Source organism: Podarcis erhardii, assembly GCF_964252035.2.
Source record: "Podarcis erhardii genome assembly, chromosome: Z".
Taxonomy (NCBI): Eukaryota; Metazoa; Chordata; class Lepidosauria; order Squamata; family Lacertidae; genus Podarcis; species Podarcis erhardii.
In genome coordinates this window covers 34,906,528-34,926,958 of record NC_138504.1, presented here as the reverse complement: position 1 = coordinate 34,926,958, position 20,431 = coordinate 34,906,528, and the positions used below count along the sequence as shown (strand labels likewise).

At 44.4% G+C, this 20,431-nt stretch overlaps 1 protein-coding gene across 7 annotated transcripts in view; it reads left to right on the top strand.

Annotated features, from left to right (window-relative positions):
* Window positions 1-15,739, top strand: part of NUP188 (nucleoporin 188) — a gene marked incomplete at its 5' end in the record, with an annotated part of 54,192 nt that extends 38,453 nt beyond the window's left edge. For all 7 annotated transcript variants that reach the window (XM_081846888.1, XM_081846887.1, XM_081846886.1 and 4 more), the window contains 12 exons: window positions 673-818; window positions 1,430-1,611; window positions 2,239-2,439; window positions 3,574-3,666; window positions 5,104-5,262; window positions 6,396-6,533; window positions 8,561-8,635; window positions 9,951-10,160; window positions 11,306-11,437; window positions 12,177-12,250; window positions 12,599-12,728; window positions 13,272-15,739. In XM_081846888.1, the coding sequence (XP_081703014.1) occupies window positions 673-818; window positions 1,430-1,611; window positions 2,239-2,439; window positions 3,574-3,666; window positions 5,104-5,262; window positions 6,396-6,533; window positions 8,561-8,635; window positions 9,951-10,160; window positions 11,306-11,437; window positions 12,177-12,250; window positions 12,599-12,728; window positions 13,272-13,442 (1,711 nt within the window). In that variant the 3' untranslated portion in view covers window positions 13,443-15,739. The remainder of the gene's footprint in view (window positions 1-672; window positions 819-1,429; window positions 1,612-2,238; window positions 2,440-3,573; window positions 3,667-5,103; window positions 5,263-6,395; window positions 6,534-8,560; window positions 8,636-9,950; window positions 10,161-11,305; window positions 11,438-12,176; window positions 12,251-12,598; window positions 12,729-13,271) is intronic.
* Window positions 15,740-20,431: the final 4,692 nt, after the last annotated feature.

Below are 20,431 nucleotides of genomic sequence, written 5' to 3'. Positions count from 1 at the left end.
CTCTTTTCAGCCTCTGTTTAAAACAAGCTTATCCAGATGTGCTTTAATTTAAGGTTTTTTACTGCTCTTATAAAATCTTATGTTTTTACTTTCTTATTTGGTATTTTTTATTGATAATTTAGTATTTCTTGTAAACTGCTTAGAGGTTTTACTGCAGTCAAGCAGCATATTTATTATTTTTATTATTATTTCAGTCAATCAAATAATTCTTAAAATCTCTGAAGGCAGTGGAAATGTAATATGCGATCCCAACCCTGTCTACTTAGCTCTATTTTATTCAGGGGATTTACTCTCCATTAAGGGGCACTGTAAACTTTTTTCTGTGCTTTATGGTCTCTAAAAGTCCTAATCCAGTTTTGAAGATGGCCAGCACAAAAGCAGGTGTGAACTATAGTGAACCACTGTTTAAGGCAGAATTGTTCGTTGATGGGAGAAACTGGAAAGGGAAGTGGTTTTACCATGCCCTCCGTGGTCTTCTGCTGGCAGATGATCAAGAGCAGGCAGGTGCTGGATGCACTATGCTGAGGACTGTTGCTCTCTTCTAAAGCAAACTCACCCAGTGAGGTTGTGAATCATGCAGAGCAGATGACATGCTGACATGTGTATAATTTTATGCATCTTAATATCCTTTCTTCCATTTCGCTCCCCCCCCCCCCCAATCCCTGTTGTCAGCGAGTTGGGCTCTGTGGATAAAATCATAAATTCCTTGACGAAGATTCTGGATGGAGTGCTGCAGGCAGACCAGCAGATGATGGAAAAGACAAAGGCCAAAGTGTTCTCTGCTCTCATCACAGTCCTGCAAATGAAGCAGATGAAAGGTGGGGAGCTTTATATGGACAACTTCTGCGGACATCACTCTTGCTGCTTAGCGTAATGCCTTGAGCAGAGATGCTTGTGTTGTGTTATGTTGTTGTTTGTATATATGCTGCTTCTCTCCCAAAAGAGCCCGCCTTCCCACCCCCTGGGCAAATCGCACAGAACAATACACGGATGCAAAATTCACATGCAATACAACTTATTTAGGCAGCAGTTCCTCCTTGTAAGGGTCCCAAGTAGGAGTGTAGGGCAAGGCAGGTGGAAAATCTGGTGCCCTTTGAAGGTTCCAGTGTTTGCATGGGAAAGAATGTGGTTTCTGAACCCAAGCATTCCTGAAATGGTTTGGGAACAAACCATGGGACAATAGCTTTGGACGCAGTGCCAGCCCACATTACCACAGTTGAGGGGCAGATTCCAGCTAGGCAAATGCACTTGAGGAAGGAACAGAGCAGAGCTGGTGAGGGGGTATGGTCTAGGGAGAGTCCTGAGGGCCACATTCATCCCCTGGGAGTGATTTCCCCACCTCAAAGTAAGGCTTTTGTCCAACACTAGGCTGCTCTATATGCTTTTCCTCGTGCTCCATATCATATTGCTGTGTGCATGTGTGTTATAGTGAGTGAAGTTCCTGAGTATTCGCAGCTGGTGTTGAGCGTGTGTGAAACACTCCAGGAGGAATTCATTGCCCTTTTTGACCAGACTCGGCATTGCCTGACTTCTGGGGACTCAACAGATGACAAAGACAGCATGGAAACAGACGATGCCTCCCGACATAAGCAGAAAGACCAGCGAGACGGGGCAAGTGGCTTCATTAGTCTTGGGGAAAGACTGGTGGGGGGTGGCATCTCCAAGTGGGGCTTAGCTGCCCCTGCGTTGCTCGAAGGCAGGAAATCCTGAAACTTCAAAGAAAGTTGTTAATCCTTTCTCCCTTGAGGCCTCAGCTCATTTCCTGCCTTCATTGGGAGTGGACCACTTGATTCAGCTGACCTGCATAGCAAGAAGACAGTGATTTAAACCAAAGTTGTTTGGAGCCAAGCTACACTTGACAGTGAATACATAATAGCATGGCAGAGTGGCCCTACTATGATTAAAATTTGGTTGGATTCAACCCTTGGTTTCCCAGGTCTAGCCTGATACTAACTACTGCATGCCACACTGTTGTGTAAAAGACGTAAATCCTTTTTAAAAATACTTTTTTCATAAAAGTATTTAACACTGCATTAATATGTATATGATGTGCAGTATGTATATGTGATGTGCACTAGTATGTATATGATTAAAACACCATATAAAACAATCACAAACTTAAAAACTATTGTTTGCTAGTAGCAGTTATCCTAAGTGGCTTGTTTTCTGACAGTATCCTTCCTTCCCCACCTGGGTGCCCATGTGCTCTTTGCCCCCTGCTCTACCTCCTCCCAGCAGGTGTGTGTGCTGGGGCTTCACCTGGCGAAGGAGCTCTGTGAAGTGGATGAGGATGGGGATTATTGGCTGCAAGTTACCCGGAAGATCCCACTGCTCCCAACTCTCTTCACCACCCTGGAGATAAGTTTAAGAGTGAAGCAGAACCTGCACTTCACAGAAGCCTCATTGCACCTGCTGTTGACCTTGGCCAGGACCCAGCAGGTGAGAAGAGGCAAAAGCTTTATGTTCCTTCCACACACTTTTAGCTAGCTAGTCTTGAGCTATATGGCTGAGTCCCGTTTCCCCCAACTGCTTGTGGCTGTATGGGGGAACATACAGGGAACATGTGCTCCCTCAGCTGTTGCTGGGCTCCAACTCCCCTCAGCCGTCATAGCTAATAGTCATGAGATGATGGGAGTTGTGGCCCAAGCAACAGGTTCTGTCACTCCTGCTGCGGAAGGTGTTGGTCTGGTTTTGCCGTTCGCCCCCAGCATATAATATTCAGTGGCATGCTGCCTCTAAGCATGGAGAGTCTGAGGATTCTCTGAGTCAGCAAACATGTTGCATAGTTTAAAGTATTGGGAAGAATGACTCAAAGTGGCAAAGTCAAATGACATGTGGAGGAGAATGTGCGCATAACACAATCACATGGTTAGATTTCAGGGAAGATTGACACAGTGGGGATTTGTATCAGGTGAGCTTGCCAGCATGAAAGAAATATACAGAATCATACTGTTTTAGGAAGGAACCCCAAGGGTTAAACCCTCTGCAATGCAGGAGTCACAGCTAAAGAATCCCTGACACTAGCTATTCAACCTCTGTTCAAACTTCTCCAGTGATATTTAATTTTCATTATTGGAGTTTAATACAACCCCCCTAAGCTGCGTACCAGCTCAGAGCTGAGCTCATTGTTTCATCCTCTGCTTGTCTTGTGGGTGGGCTGTTGGATCCAAATACTGGAGAGCCTGAGAGATGAGCAGGTAGAATGTTTTCCATTGTAAACATCAGTAGAAATCTGAGGGTCTTGTCAGAGAGCTCTATGGCGGCTTCAGCTTAGCTCCACCACCTGGAGAGAGAGGCAGGTGATACCACTTCTTAAGAGCTATTGACCCCAACACCTTATACAAATTAATGGAGAAGGAGAGGGCAATCAATGGCTACTAGCCATGATGCCTATGCCTTCCCTTCACAGTTGGAGGCAGCAATACTTCTGATCACCAGTTGCTGGAATCTGCCAGGTTAGGTGGGAAATGCTATTGTGCTCAGGTCCTGCTTATGGGTTTGCCACTCTGAGAACAGGATGCTGGGCTAAATGGACCGCCTTTGGCCTCATCCAGCAGGGATCTTCTCTTGCAGGGGGCAGCAGCTGTGGCTGGAGCTGGTGTAATGCAAAGCATTTGCTTGCCTCTTTTGAGCGTGTACCATTTGAGCAGTGATGGAGCTGGTCAGGTGAGTGACTCCTCTTCCTTCCTTTTCCAGTGTGGGTGACCCACTTTGTCAGAACTTTGCTTCGCTGTCATGGTGAAGCAAGGGGTTACCTTAAGTATATCATTATAATTTTCTGCTGCTGTTACTTATGTAATTCCATTGGTGTATGTGGCACTTTATAAAGGTGTTTTTAATATACATACCACTGAAGTGAAGGGCAAAGGTCAGGTGTTGGTCATCAGGTGAGCTGTGCATAAGCAAGCTGCCAGCTAGCTCTGCCGAGGCTCTTTTTATTAGCACAATATGCAAAACCAATATGCAAAAATACATTTTGGACTGTGACCTTTACACATCTTCCAATCCCGAGATCGAGGGGTGGTACAAAGTTATTTTGGCACCTGTTTCCACTGTGTCAGTTTCCCCTTGCACAGTGTTTAATCTAAAGAGACAAAGGTCACAGACAGGGCACGACAGACTTCTAAGAGAGCAAAAGGTTAGCTAGAGGGCATGATGTTCAGACAGCTGTGGCTTGTCTGCGGGTGGAAGTGGGCTCCACACCCAGCGATCATTACTTCATACAACCAATTTACATAATATAGTGTGTTGTACAGCAGTTGTTTTATACAGTAAAACATAAAACAACATAAAGGGAGGTGGGGGTTATCAGGGAGGTTTAGAGGGTAGTGACAAGGGAAAGGCCTCTTCCATTGTGGCTCCCTGTCTCTTCCCAATAAGACCTGCCTGGCTCCTTCACTGACATCCTTTTGGTGACACATAAAGACACCCCCCACACTTTTGATAGACTTATAAGATGTTGCTTTGTTACTAGTGTTCTGTCAAACCTTCCTTTGGTTGTTAGGGGGTTATTTGCCGTTTTATGCGGTATAATGTTTTTATATTGTTTTTAAATGTGTTGTTTGTTGCTTGGAGTCATTCTGGTAACAAACAACTTGAGAAGTCTAATAAATCATATTGTCACTATTAAAATGACTGATCAGAATATGCAAGCAGTTGTGTAGGTTTGTCTTCATAGAAAGGGCTTTCAAGAGACACCTGTAAGTCAAAAGCAAGGTGCCTGCCGAATCTCTCCTGGAAGAGCATTCTGCAGCAGGGGACTGACCACAATAAATGCCTAGTGGAAGCCAGTTAGGCCTCTGTAACATGAGAGACAACTAATAGCACTCCCCTGGATGATCTCAGTGATCAGGCTGAGATACATGGGCTTGAGCATTTTTGAGTATAAGAGCACTGGTCTCTTACCTGAGGAGCTTTCAATCTAAGTTTTACCATAAGGATAGAGGAGAGAAATTGGGAGGGGGGAGGCGGAATATCCAGCTGTAAACAGGGTCTATCCATGTTGATAGCCCTGGAGAAACCCAATGCAACTGGCCCATTCTCAGAAACATCTGCATAGCAATGATTTGTGTATTTGAATGGTGTGGTCCTTGTGTGATGCAGGTGCAGGCTTCGTTGCGGAAATCTCTGGATGCCCCTTCCTGGCCAGGAGTCTATCGCCTTTCCATCTCCTTGATGGAGCGCCTTCTGAAGACATTGCGGTACAACTTCCTGACTGAAGCCTTGGACTTTGTGGGCGTTCATCAAGAGAGGATCCTTCAGGTTTGTTGGGAAAGTGTGTTTGTCATTAAATTAAACTCTTCCATATGTGTCTTAATTGTTTCCCTCAATAATGATTGGTGTTTTTTTTATATACAGGTGTATTTCTATCAAGCTTAGAATCCAATATTTCATTAAAATCTATCACCACTTCATCATAAATACACTCATTTAGGTGTCAAAAACATTTGTAAATCATAGTGGGGGGAATCTGAATTAGGTCCATAAACATTAACCATGGCTATTAAAGTCTCTGCTATTTTAGCACATAAAATTAAATAACGCTCATTTACATCATCTGTTTTAAGTCATTTTTAAGCTCTGATCTTGTTGGATCAGCTTTAAGACTTGTCTCTTTCAACAAATTAGTATGAGGATACTCCTCTGCCAATTCCCCTGGCTCAGCAGATAGTGGCGCAGTTAGAATTAAGTCCAGTGTTGATTGTTTAGTCCAAGTTGTCATCACAGCAGGTCATTAAAAGCAAAATAATATGTAATGAGAATTTTTCTTCAGCTGGTAATCAAAGTGTTTGTCCACACAGTCCGATGATTCAGAAGTTTGAAAGCATATTTATGAGGAACGAGCTGTGAGCCTTGCCTCACAGCGTCATCCTACACCAGAAGTCACAATCATTTCATTTTTGAATCACTTCCCATAGGCCATCCTGAAGCTTCTTACAGTATACCGTAATAAGAACATATTTAAAACAATATATAAAAAAGATTTTTAAAGCTGCATATATAAAAATTGTGTGAGTGTGTATTATACACACCAAGAGTTTAAAACCACAACAGCATGTACCAAAGATCAGTTCAGATGCAATCCACATACCAACTTCAATAAAGATCTCCATCTAGAACTCTTGTTGAAAGATGGGCATCTTTAGCAGGTGCCAGAATGACAGTAGAGACGGTGCCTGTCTGTTATTAGGTGCTGCCACACTGACATGCAGAACAGACGCCTTGACCAGCTTTTCCCTATTCATAAAGAAAGTGGGGTGGGAGATGGTCAGGATGTCTTGTTTGATTGATGAGAGACGGTAGGGATGCTCCAGTAGCATCCCTGTAGCCGTGGCGCACTGAATATCAGAGTCTGCACTGCTCTTTAAGGTCTTTTCCCCCACCCCCTTTTCCAGTGCCTGACTGCAGTCCGGACTGTACAGAATTTGGCCTGCCTTGAAGAAGCAGATCATACGGTTGGGTTCATTCTTCAGCTCTCTAACTTCCTGAAGGAGTGGCACTTCCACCTTCCCCAGCTTCTAAGAGATGTGCAGGTAGGGAGAACTAGTCTGCATGTCCCTGTCCTATTAAATTCTGCTTGCATATTGGCTTTACTGTGTTTACACACGATTAAACACTTTTGCACAACTTTGTCCTTGTGGTTAAAGCAGCATGAGTCATCAAATGTCACCCTCACCCTTGCCCCATGTCACCTTATTGTTGATCTGAGCAAAGTTCATTATCCTTAAGCCTGAAACCAAAGCCTAAAGCCAAATTGATTTCTCTAATGAGAGAGCTCTACTTGGAAATGGCTATTGGGCCCAGATTGTAAAGAGGAGGTTTCTAGAAGAAAGGCTTTAGAGGATGGGCAGAAATCACTTTTAAGTAGTAGTGGTAGTTGTTGTTGTTGTTGTTGTTGAAATCACTTTTATGTTGTTGTTGTTGTTGTTGTTGTTGTTGTTGAAATCACTTTTAAGTTGTTGTTGTTGTTGTTGTTGTTGTTGTTGTTGTTGTTGTTGTTGTTGTTGTTAAATTGCCAGACTCCTTCACCCTGAAGTGCATTTTATTGTTCTCTTTTGGTGATTTTTAGTAGTATTTTGCTCTATCTGCAATGCACTGTGATTGCTCCTAGCAAACTTCTGTGGAAAAGGAGGAATCTGTTCTCTGCCTCTGTTTACAGTAAAGTTTGCTGCCTTTATAATAATTCTGGTGATGAACGTTCCTGAGCAGGGGGGATATTTTTGTAGTGTACATTCTGCAACGTCCCAAGAGGTGGGCGCTCAGTGACTCCCCTCTTTCTCAGTCCTGTAATGGGGCTTGGGTCCCATGGTACTCTTGTCGTGGTGGAGTCTCCTGTCGGAGCATAGTATTTGGGTGGGGATTTTGCGAGCAAAAGAGCCAGTTCTCCTCATGCTCTTTTGGAAGTCCCCAGACACCACAAACAAACTGTTTTGCTTTCCCCAAGACTCATGAGTGCTGTCCTCAGCAATGCACAGTCAGTGCGCCATGGCTGTTATGGCTTTGCCTGCTGATTTAGCCACCTCTGGACAAGATGGTTGCTGAGGAGGAGTCTGGTGAAACTCCAATGGCCCCTCCTCTGATTGTGCTTAGCACTTTGAGGCAGGAGCTCCCCATTCACCCACCCATTCTGCAAGTGGGGTGAGCAATACTACTTCCTTTGTCAGATTGGGATTCTTACCCCGCCCTCATTCGTACACTCTTGCATTTACAAAGAGGTAAAGAACTCCCTTCCTCATAGTAAACATTCATAGGAAGCCTGCAAGGGAAAGAGTTGGCATCATCCAGGATGCATAAAAGAGGATCTCGCAGAGCTCCATCAAATAGCAGCTCTGTGAGGTCTCCTTCTCTCCCTGTTTTAGGGGCTCTTCTCCAGTCATCATGGAGCCAGCTAAGGGGGCGGATGGTCCTGCTAATGCTTTAGCCTGTGGACAGTGGTCCTCTGTAGGGAAGACCTGTTGGGGTGGAGGGCGAACTTTCTGAGGAAGAAATGTTGGTGGTTCAATCTTAACCAAGGTTGTTGGCTTCTGAGGTTTTTAGCCTTTCCAGGCAAAAGGACCGAGGTTGTTAATAGCTTACTGAGAATGAAGTTCCATTTTGTGTTGCATCACACGAGGACCACACCATTCAAGTCCTCGAATATGGTTGCCCTCTGCTTATTGTTAAAAGTAAAAAACAAATAAAAATACTTTTCCTACCTTGGTCCTGAATCGGTTGAGGTATCATTGGTATGGAAGGGTATTTAATCCTGCCTTTCCTGCTATGTCAGTGTCTTTCCCTGCACAAGGGTTTCTGCTCAGTTTTCTATCCTGGTTAAAGGCTGTTTACACCCAGGAGTTTAGGTGGTCTTCCCCCTTATAATTTGGTCTGCTTTGTCAAGGGAAGATATTCTACATCCAGATGAAAAATAGAAGTTAAGAGGTGACTCCTTCAAGATATCAGGCTAAAATTTGAACTTGGGCTCCTTGAGGTGGTTCATCCTCTATCCTCCTGATGGGACACTGGCTTTATTTTCCATTTATCAGGAGATTTGTTACAAGAGACATTTTCTTGAACATTTCAGGTGAACCTGTGTTACCTGTGCCAGGCCTGCACTTCACTTCTGCACAGTCGGAAAATGCTGCAACACTACATACAGGTAAGGGGCCGAGGTGGCTGGTTCTCACTGAAGCTAGGCTTGGTCTGTGCTGCTTCAGACTGCAAGTGGAGACTCCCAGGATTGAACAAGAGACCATTGTTCTGATCTGGACTTGGAAATAATTTGAATTACTCTTGAATGACCACATGTGGGCAACCATTGTTGTTCCATGACTTGCCTATTACTACAGTGGTACCTCTGGCTACAAACTTAATTTGTTGCGGAGGTCCGTTCTTAACCTGAAGCACCACTTTAGCTAATGGGGCCTCCGGCTTCCGGCGTGCAATTTCTGTTCTCATTCTTGGGCAAAGTACTTAACCCGAGGTACTACATCTGCGTTAGCGTAGTCTGTAACCTGAAGTGTTTGTAACCTGAGGTGTTTGTAACCTGAGGTACCACTGTATTGTTACTGATGTGTGTGTGTTGTGGGGCAGGCAGTAATTTTACAGAAAGTGGAAGATAAGTTCCAGGAATAGGAAACCTTTGGTCCAGGGGCAAAAACAGCCCAGCAGGCTGCCTCATTTAGTCCCTGAGGTTATTTCCCGTAAACCATGACCACCTGCCTTGCTAGCGGATATCATAGGGTTGGACCCTGTGTGAGAGGCAGAGAAGGGAAGATCTCCCAGGGTGGGAGGCGAATGGAAATCTCTCAGGTGTGAGCTGGAAGGGTCCACCACTTTCTGTGTGAGACTAGGGTTGAAAGCTGCCTTTGAAAGAGGACTCTGCATTTTCCTTTCTCTTTATTCCTTTGCTTTTATTTCAATTTAGATTAGTTTCTTTTATCTTATTGGATTATGATAAAGCTTTAATAACCTTATTAAAAAAGAAGAAAAAATAAACCCCATAAACTCCAGCCAGCATAGTCAATAGCCAGGGATTATGGGAAGTGTGGTGCAAAAAGCCTGGAGTACACCAGATTGCAGAAGACAGCTTTAAATAGTAGTTTTTCAACTTTTTTTTAAACTCATAATTTCATTCTTTTTTTGTAAACTGCATTGAGGTGTGCTCCCCTGCCCCTTTACAACCGAACAATATATAAATTTTATGAAATGGAATTAATGAGTGAAATTTCAGTGCTTCCAGTTCATACTTTGTATGTGGGACTAGTAATTCAAAGGGGGGCGGGCACACATACCAGGATTCCAGCTAGCTGCCAGCTTGACCTGAATCTGAACAAAACAAGGGTTCCTTTTGCAAAAACCTCCCCAGTAGTGGTGATAGTTTGCCTGGCAAGTGTGTGTGTGCCTGTGTATGTGTATGTAGTTTGCGCTCTTGTCTCATGTCCCTCCCTTCACTTGCTTGGACTTCTTTTCAGACCAAGAATGGAGAGCCCCTCCCGTCTACCATCTTGCCTCATGTCCAGCGCCCCCCACAGACCTCTGCCAAGCCTCCCAGTCCGGAGACGGAGGCTGCTGAGCAGAAGGCTCTGCGCGCTGTGCAGTACAGCCTCCTTAAAATCCTCAGCAAGTCCCTCGCTGCCCTGCGCCACTTCACTCCGGATGTCTGCCAAATCCTTCTTGATCAGGTATAATAAGCCAGGCTCTTAGGAGGAAGAGTCCAGAATTCTGCGGTGGTGCCCCTGGCATGGACTTCTCCTGGCACCCAGGAAGCATGCCCATTGCCTGCCCTCTCGCTGCTGGCAATGATTACCTTTTATATCCCTTGAAAAGTGCATAAAGTTGAAGGAGGAAGTTGGAAGAGCAATACTCTATCCAATTTCCTCTTTCAAGCTCTATGGTGCCATAGTTGCAGATAAGTGCCACTTAGATAATCTTTTACCCAGATCTGTTGGGAAAGTGAAGTGTGTGTCTAGATGTTCCTTATTTCACTCTGGAGTGGGGGTTGCTACTAAGGGAAAGGGGAGAGGAAAAGTGATTAGGGTGTGTGTGGCACCCATGGCACTCACTTACAAATTCAAACATATGCCCATGGATGAGAACTAAGCCTCTGTCATAAGTGAGACTTCAGATGTGACCAGTGGATATTTCTCTCCAGTTTCTGCATAATGGCTTGGGACTCAAGTGGCTTAAAGAGCACCTTCATTATCAACCATCTCTTGGCCTACAATTGGGCCCCTTTTGGTGGTGCTGCCACTGGAGGTCGCCCGGTTGGCTTTGAGCTGTGACAGGGCCTTCTTGACAGTGGTTCCCTGTGTGTGGAATGCCCTCCATAGGGAGGTGTGTCTCTCTAACTCTGTATTAACTATTAGGGGGGATTTACCAGACATTAGGTGGCCGAAAGGCATGGCGTCTGGTAAATTACTATAACCTGAAATTATTAGCTGTGAGAGTAGGTGATAGTTTGTTTTTCTGAAATTTTTAAAACTGCTTTTAAAAGTTTCATTTGCATTTTTTTATTATTGACATGTTTGCCAACCTGGACTCCTTTGGGAGAAAGGTCTGGATGTAAAATGAACAATAAATAGATCAAGTGACTCCTGGTGGTATTGGTGAAATAAAGATTTAGCTGGTCTTTGCATCTGGCCTGCAGTCCTCCGACTGTTGCTGAACTAAAACTCCCGTCAGCCTCAGCAAGCATGGCCAGGGATGGTGAGAGTTGTAGTTTAGCCACACCTGGAGAAACAGAGGTTCAATCATACCTGTTATACAGCCTCAAGAGAAGATTGATTTTGACTTCTATTTGGTTTTGACCCTGTTTCTTCTGTTGTAGTCACTGGACCTCGCCGAGTACAACATCCTTTTCATGCTGAGCTTCACCACTCCGGCTTTTGATTCTGAAGTGCCCCCCTCCTTTGGGACCCTCCTGGCCACAGTCAACGTGGCCCTGAACATGCTAGGAGAAGTAAGGATCAGGGGAGCCCAAGCTGACCTTGTGGAGGAGCCCACAGCTAGTTTTTTCCCCTAAAAGGGAACTGGGACGGGATGTGCTTGAGGAGTTGTGTGTGAATCATAGAATTGTAGAGTTGGAAGAGACCCCTAGGGGGTCATCTAGTCCAATCCCCTGCAGTGCAGGAATCCTGCCCACAGCTGTCCCTGGGTGGGCTCAAACCACCAACCTCCTGGTTAACAGCCAGATGCACCGACCCATTGCGCCACAGAGACCAATAGTGAGAGGTGAGAGATTGTGGTCAAGGGATGTCTCAGTGGATGTTTTGAGATGGCTGGTGGGGATTGAACCTGGGACCTTGCACAGGTTCCTTAGGCTACATCTTTTCCCAGGAGGCTATCCTGAGACACATGGCTCTGCCCAGCAAATCAGAGCAACATTATCCCTTCCTTGGGGGATAGTACAGTCGCTTGCTTTGTGGCAGCAGGGATTTTCCAGAGCTGCTCCTCCATTCACTTGTTCGATCAGCAATTTTGTCTAGACATTGTGTGCTGTTCCTTCCTCAGGGTAGAAAGGAATCAAAACTACATTTCCTTTATTGGGAAGAGGCTCCCTAAAGGGTACTCTAAAAAAACGAAAGCTGAATTCTGCATTCAGTGCTGAATTCTGTGCTTGCATGGGGTTACAGAATACACTGGGCCTGGCTGAATGTCTAGCTTTTGAATATAACACAGCTTTTCCCTTCTCCCCAAAGCTGGATAAGATGAAGGAACCTTTCACTTTGGCTGCAGAGCTGGCCACCCAGCAGGAGGGGAACAAGACCCTCAAGTAAGTACTTACATTCCTTTTACTGCCCTATGGATCAGGAAACAGGGTGGCTCTTCTCCCTCCCAGCAATACTGTACAACTTATGCTTGATTTGCTCTGTAGATCCTAGGTTCATGTTTTAACTTTTTGCAATTGTCAGTTAACCAGTGGGACACGAGAGGAGATACCTACAGCTTTTGCAGCTGCTGTTGGACAGGCCCAGTCAGTGAGAATGTCCCGAGTGTAGAATCTGTGCTCATGTTTACCTAGGGTTGAAATGGCACCTCTAGCTCCCAGGCTTACCACTGAGTTTCGTCTGGTCTTTTGTTTGTCAGCCGGCTTGACACTACCTCTTCCCTCCTCCTCCAGGTCACTTCTGATGTTTACAATGGAAAACTGTTTCTACCTGCTCATCTCTCAGGCTCTCCGGTACCTAAAGGATCCAGCAGTCCACCCACGAGACAAGCAGCGGATGAAACAGGAGCTCAGCTCTGAGCTGGTAAGTAATTTAGATGCTTGTATTATACCCCAAGAGTTAAAATTAAATAACATTGGATATGTTTGAACAGAGGTTTGAATGGCCAGCTGTTGGAGATTCTTTAGCTTCTGACTCCTGCATTGCAGGGGGTTGGGCTAGATGTCTCTTGTGGTCTGTTCCAACCCTACAACTGTATGATTATGTAAAAAGCCAAAACTGTACCAATGTGTCAGTGTCTACGGTTGTTAATGTCCATGCATAGAGTGAATTAATGCACATCTTTGAAATTCCATGTGGGTTGCCTCCCATGCTAGTCCTACCTAGAGTAAATCTGCTTGAAATTAATGGCTAATACATTAGTCCAGTTTACTAATTTCAATTTCACTTTGCATAAAACGTAAGTTCTACAACCTTGTACACCTGTCCCAACTGATCTCCATGTAAATGTCAGTCTTTGAAATAGTAGAACAAAGTAGAAGGTAGGGCTGTGTCCTGGATTGAAACAAAATCTGATGGATACCATATGAAGGAAGGACTCTAACTCTCCCTATGTCTTATTTCCAGAGCACGCTTCTTTCCAGCCTGTCCCGTTACTTCCGCCGGGGTGGCCCCAGTTCCTCTTCCATGAGCATTCTCTCCTCTTCACAAGGGAAGTCTTCCTCAAAGCTAGGCCCCGAGGGGCAGGAGCCACTCTTCCAGCTCGTCCAGGCCTTCGTTAGGCACATGCAGAGATAAGACCCCGGGTGCCATTTTGAAATCCCATGTGAGTTCACTTCCATCAGCTTTTGGATGTAGCCCTGCCACCTGCCTTGCTTCAGCCAGGTAAAGGAAACTGTGAGATGCCTTCACCAGAAGAGCACAGCATCTAGAGGATGTGGAGTGGTCTGCAAACAGTGCCTCGTTCATACAAAACGAGCCTTGTGTGTCTGGTAAACCTGACGTGACTTTATAAGTATTGATGAACTGATTACTTTTCATATCTCTTCCACAACTTGAAGAAGGAAAGAGGATGGAGAGGAAAAGGTGGCTTGGAATCTCTTCCCTACCCCCACTACTACCCTGGATTGGGCATTATTTAAATGTTGCCTCTTCTCTGGTGAAGCACAGGCCAAATGATTGATTTCAGCCTAGAGATCATCTTCCAAGTGCTGTTTTTTATACTTACTGGACCATTCAGAAAGCAAAGGCAAGACGTTTTTAAAGGTGACCACCTTCTCTTCCTGTTCCAGTATGAATTTTGAAGTTAGAACTCCATTGCTTTGTTATCTCACATTTTTGTACCACCCATTTCCTGTTTATACTGATTAAAAAGCATATTTCTAAGTGGTTGTGGAATTCTAAATTTATCGAGTCCAGTTGGTGTCAGGCTGCTGGTTTATTATTATTATTATTATTATTAATTCAACCCTTCAGGGCAAAGTAATTCATAGTAAAAACAGAAGATTCATCAAGCAGTGTGGGGGCTAAGCCTGCTACAGAGCACCACATACCCTGCATCCTTAAATGTCACAGCTGGCAGAGAGCTGATGCATTAAGTTTACATGACAAATGAGTAGAGTAGGTAGTTCTGGTTTCTGCAGGGCTTTGTAGTGGCCATATTTGCACATAACACTGAGATATGCTTCCATTTTCCAGCTGACTTGCCTCGCAACCCTGGCACTTGGTGGGCATCTGGCAAGGAGTGGCTGAAACTAGGCTATTGGGTTTGGACGCATCACCAAACCATGGTTGAAACAATCCGTGGCTTGAGTAGTAACAACAAACCATGGTTACTTTTTGCTGGGTTTGTAGCTCAGTGTTATGTGTGAAGCAAACCCATGGCTGCATGCTGTATAAGTATAACACTTAAGGAACACCCCGCTTGTGCACTGGGCAGATTATAGTGAAGGAGGGGTTTGTATTTCTTTTTAAATAAGGGTGGTCAGGAGACATTTGTTTTCCTTCTACCAGCCCCAAGTGAAAACAGAGGTTTTATTTAGTCCAGCCTCCATCTGCTGGTGCCCTTCAGTTGTTGTGAACTTAAGACTTAAGAACATAAGAAGAGTCCTGATGGATCAGGCCAAAAGGAGGCCCATCTAGTCCCACATCCTGTTCTCAATGGCCAGCCAGATGCCCAGTGAGAAACCCACTAGCACAGTTTGAACACAAAAGCAGTCTTCCCTCTTATAGCTCCCAGCAACTGATATTCAGAAGCATTTACTTCCTCTAATTATGGAGGCAGAGCTCAGCGTCGTGTTTAGTACCTTTCAATAGCCCTAACTCTTATGAATTTGTGATGGAGAAAAACCTCATGCTTTGATGATTCCATTTTCTTTTGAGCCTATGGCTAAACTGAAAAAGGGCTGCACCTACATTTTACAGTACAGAACGAGTTGCTTTCAGGTACAATATACAGTGGTACCTTGGGTTAAGAACTTAATTTGTTCTGGAGGTCCGTTCTTAACCTGAAATTGTTCTTAACCTGAGATACCACTTTAGCTAATGGGGCTTCCCGCTGCCGCCGCACGATTTCTGTTCTCATCCTAAAGCAAAGTTCTTAACCTGAGGTACTATTTCCGGGTTAGAGGAGTCTGTAACCTGTAGCCCTGTAACCCGAGGTACCACTATATAGTGAATGTTCGTTCCAGAACACTGAAAACAAGAAACACTTAGAATCTGGTGACCGCATGAAAATCAGCCAGGTATGGCAGTTGTGCTCAATCTTGAAATGTTTTGTAGATAGATGAAAGAGGGTATCAGGAAACATTTAATGAAGAGAGAAACCAGCAAAATCTTAATAAAATGGTTCTATGTTATCACATGATACAGTGAGAGCTGATCTGAGAAGCCAAATGATTTTGATTGGTTCAGGATGATGACACTAGGTTGCAACTGCAAAGAGTGTTGTGATTTTTTGGTGAATAGAAACCACTTGTGTAATCTGGACGTGTGTATGAAACATTGCTTTGGATGTGTTTTTTGGCAGTAGCAGCCTTATTTTTGAGGCTGTCCCTATATGCATTTGTATTTCAATAAAGGACTATTCACTTGGAGCCAGCATCCTTGTCTTTCGGGTTTCTGCGAGGGATACCTTGCAGTCTAGTAACCCCTTTTAAATTTCTCGAACAGTTTGGTCATTGGGATAGGGATTGACTAGAACACCACAGAGTTTTGGGAACCAGACTGAGGTGGAGAGACTGGGATGGGCAGAAGTGCCTCAGGAGATCCAACATTTTAAAAAATCCCACTCTTTGCCTGCCTGCCCCTTCCTTTCAGCACTAACTTCTCTGAAGCTCACGTGGCAGTAAGAGTATTAATCCCTATGTTATTTGACGCAGGCTTTAAGTGAAAATCCTTTTATTATTATTTATAAATTACCTTTGGGGCTGATTTGCTGGTTTTGTTGTTTCTGGTTATACAGTGGTACCTTGGGTTAAGAACTTAATTCTTAACACGAGATACTACTTCCAGGTTAGCAGAGTCTGTAACCTGAAGCGTCTGTAACCTGAAGCATCTGTAACCCGAGGTACCACTGTATTGGTATTATTTTGGATTTTTGCTGGGTGATTGCAACCAAAAATCTTGTTTAGGGGATTTTTTCTTTTATTCTATTACATTTTGTTTGTCCTATTTGTTTTGTTTGTCCTGGTTGTCTATATGAACCTGTTGCGTGACTGGTAGCTTAAGTTTCTGCATGTCCCTTGAGATCAGCAGTCTCTTTCCTTTCTCCATCCCTACCCCCCCCCACCCTATTGTGATTGTGACCCCACAAATGTCCCTATTGTGATTGGTAAACTTTCCTTGTGACGTGGTTCTCTGATGCTGTCAGCAGAGATACCACAAAAAGGATGCCCTACACAAACCTTTCTTAAGTGTGATTGGGGCCCTAGTACACCTCCCCAAGTCTAAAAAGAACCTGGCTTACAGGAGTTCAGTAAGCTCTGTTTAGTATGACGTCTAAAAAGGGCTTCCCAGCATTGTTTTCTGAAACTGGTTTGCTCAGGGCACCCTGAACTCAGAGGCGGAGCATATGCCAACGCTGCTCAGGGCGGGCGCACTCCTGAGAGAGGCGTGGCGTGGAGGGTGCCCTCCCAGGCACGGAATAGCTGCTTGGGTGCCCAGAACAGCACGTGCTCCCTGCAGCTGGGGGCGGAGCATGCCACCCATGGGGACATAGAGAGCTGCCCATGGTGGGCATTAGGCGCACCGCCCGCTCGCGACTCCCAAACCTCCCCCAAGCTGTCAATATAAACTTCAGGGAAGTTTTTAATATTTAATGCTGTACTGTTTTTAACACTTGATTGGGAGCCGCCCAGAGTGGCTGGGGAAACTCAGCCAGATGGGCGGGGTATAAATAATAAATTATTATTATAATATTATTATTATAATATGAAGGCGGAAGGGGAGGTGCCACCGGCAAAGCGATGCAGCTCCTCCCCTTACCCCGATGGCTCAGGGTAGGCTTGGGAGTTGCAGGCAAGCGGTGTGCTGAATGTCACCCAGGGCGGATTGCCCCCCCTTCCTACGCTCCTGCCTGAACTAGTAGTTCCCAGGTGTTGAATGTTTCTTCTACCCATGAGCCCATTGCAATGATATAAATTGCAGGGCAGCATCCTTTGATTTGGATGAGTTTCCTATTTATGAATCCATTGCAGTGAATTTTCGTTTGTAATACTGCTTTAAGCATTGTTTGAATGGAAGTAAACTGCAAGGAATCAGCCTTGTGTACAAGTGGATTGAAGTGAGTGTTTGGAATTGTAGCTGTTGTTTAAACAAGTCTTGGACAGACTGACCTCTTGTTTTGTAATACATATTTTATCTGTGGTTTGTTTTGTCGTAAGTTTTTGTCTTGTTCTGTGTTGTGGATTTATGGAATATAGGGTTCAAAGTTTCATCCCTCTCAAATTTCCAAATCAAAAATTAGTGTCGTGACTAGTAAAGGAAATTCAAGAAGCAATTAGAAGAGTATAAATCATAGAATCATAGAGTTGGAAGAGACCACAAGGGCCATCGAGTCCAACCCCCTGCCAAGCAGGAAACACCATCAGAGCACTCCTGACATATGGTTGTCAAGCCTCTGCTTAAAGACCTCCAAAGAAGGAGACTCCACCACACTCCTTGGCAGCAAATTCCACTGTCAAACAGCTCTTACTGTCAGGAAGTTCTTCCTAATGTTTAGGTGGAATCTTCTTTCTTGTAGTTTGGATCCATTGCTCCGTGTCCGCTTCTCTGGAGCAGCAGAAAACAACCTTTCTCCCTCCTCTATGTGACATCCTTTTATATATTTGAACATGGCTATCATATCACCCCTTAACCTCCTCTTCTCCAGGCTAAACATGCCCAGCTCCCTTAGCCGTTCCTCATAAGGCATCGTTTCCAGGCCTTTGACCATTTTGGTTGCCCTCCTCTGTACACGTTCCAGTTTGTCAGTGTCCTTGAACTGTGGTGCCCAGAAGCAGAATACAGTGGCACTATTACGTCCCTTGATCTAGATGCTATACTCCTATTGATGCAGCCCAGAATTGCATTGGCTTTTTTAGCTGCCGCGTCACACTGTTGGCTCATGTCAAGTTTGTGGTCAACCAAGACTCCTAGATCCTTTTCACATGCACTGCTCTCAAGCCAGGTGTCACCCATCTTGTATTTGTGCCTCTCATTTTTTTTGCCCAAGTGCAATACTTTACATTTCTCCCTGTTAAAATTCATCTTGTTTGTTTTGGCCCAGTTCTCTAATCTGTCAAGGTCGTTTTGAAGTGTGATCCTGTACTCTGGGGTGTTAGCCACCCCTCCCAGTTTGGTGTCATCTGCAAATTTGATCAGGATGCCCTTGAGTCCATCATCCAAGTCGTTGATAAAGATGTTGAATAAGACCGGGCCCAAGACAGAACCCTGTGGCACCCCACTAGTCACTCTTCCCCAGGATGAAGAGGAACCATTGATGAGCACCCTTTGGGTTCGGTCAGTCAGCCAGTTACAAATCCACTGAGTGGTAGCATAGTCAAGACCGCATTTTACCAGCTTCTTTACAAGAATATCATGGGGCACCTTGTCAAATGCCTTGCTGAAATCAAGGTAGGCTACATCCACTGCGTTCCCTTCATCTACCAGGGTTGTAATTCTGTCAAAAAATGAGATCAGGTTAGTCTGACATGACTTATTTTTCAGAAATCCATGCTGACTATTGGTGATCACAGCATTCCTTTCTAGGTGCTCACAGACTGTTTGCTTAATGATCTGCTCCAGAATCTTCCCTGGTATTGATGTCAGACTGACTGGGCGGTAATTATTTGGGTCCTCTCTTTTCCCCTTTTTGAAAATAGGGACAACATTTGCCCTCCTCCAGTATGCCCAATTACTGTTGTTTATCCAATATCTACACCCCATCCTCAGTTCCTTAATTTTCCTCTCAATTTCCTTCTCTAGCATTTGCTGTGATTTAGCAACATTCGCTGCTGTCTTTTCCCTTTTCCCTTTTTCCCTATGGGCTTTTGATGTAGGCTTATTTGTGTCAAGAGTGGAATCTGTTGGTATCACCTTGTAAAGCTTCTGTAATTGATTTTTATTTGCACAATGTGTTTACTTCTGCTTCTTAAAGTTTTTAATAATTTTACTTTTCTTCAACGCTTTAGATTTTTTTCTTACACCGTCTTTTGGTGACTTCTTTTGTGTTTGTCATTTCATTGATTAGTGGCTGGGTTTAACCAGATGTCCTATCAATATGACTCTAAAGCTCTCTCTTGAAATCTAAAATTTTCCACTAATGTTGTAAGCAGCCCATCGCTGATCATAAGGAAGTTTTTGATGTGGGTTAATTCTGAGCAAACCATATGAAGCTGATCCTGGAGCTGTGTCTCTCTCCTCTGTTTGTGTGCATTTACAGATGGCTGCTTGTCTGGATGGGCTTTTACTGAGCTCAAAAGACTGCCTCTGTATAAGCTCATCGGTTTGCCCCAATTTATTTCTCAAATTGGCCTTGTTTACATCCTCTGCCAAGGCCAGTTCTAGGGCCAATTTATTGAAGGGCTTTTATTGCTAGGTTCTTGCATGCCGATGTAAGATTTATTGACCAGTCCAAAGCAAGAAATATAGGAGATACTTCATCTTATATCAGCTTGCTCAACTCTTTTTCATTCTCCTGACGGAAAAACTGTGATTTTACTTTGACTTCTCTGAGGTTCAGGAGAGCTACTTGCAAAGTTTGGTGTAATTCCCAGGGCTTTACATGCCTTCCTTGTGTACATCATATTGGCCAACCACTCAGGGAGAGAACGGAGCTAAGCCTTAAGCTTGTGCAGAATCCCACAAAGAGTTACCGTACTTTTCCATCTATAAGATGCCCCCTTTTTGGGGGACTGAAATTTCAAGAATGCCGAAAATCGCTCACCCGCACGCAAGCTGCCAATCGCCTGCCCAATTGCCACAGCGCCGGCCAATCAACAACACCCATTATTGACGCAGCAACAAATAACATGCACAATAGCTGCTGACAGCCGCGGCAGCAACCAATCAAATGTTCACCCTATACACTACCCATGTATAAGATGACCCCCACATTTTAGCATGATTTTTAAAGAAAAATACCTAGTCTTCAAAAATGTTTTCCATTTGGGTTTTCTTATTAGAAGATCATGAATGAAAGCTTTGTCATTTCTGATGTATCAATATATTTTGTTAACTCTTTAGCACAACTTTTTAAACCTTGCTGTTCCTTATGCAGTGCAGGTTTATTCCACAAGAACCAGACT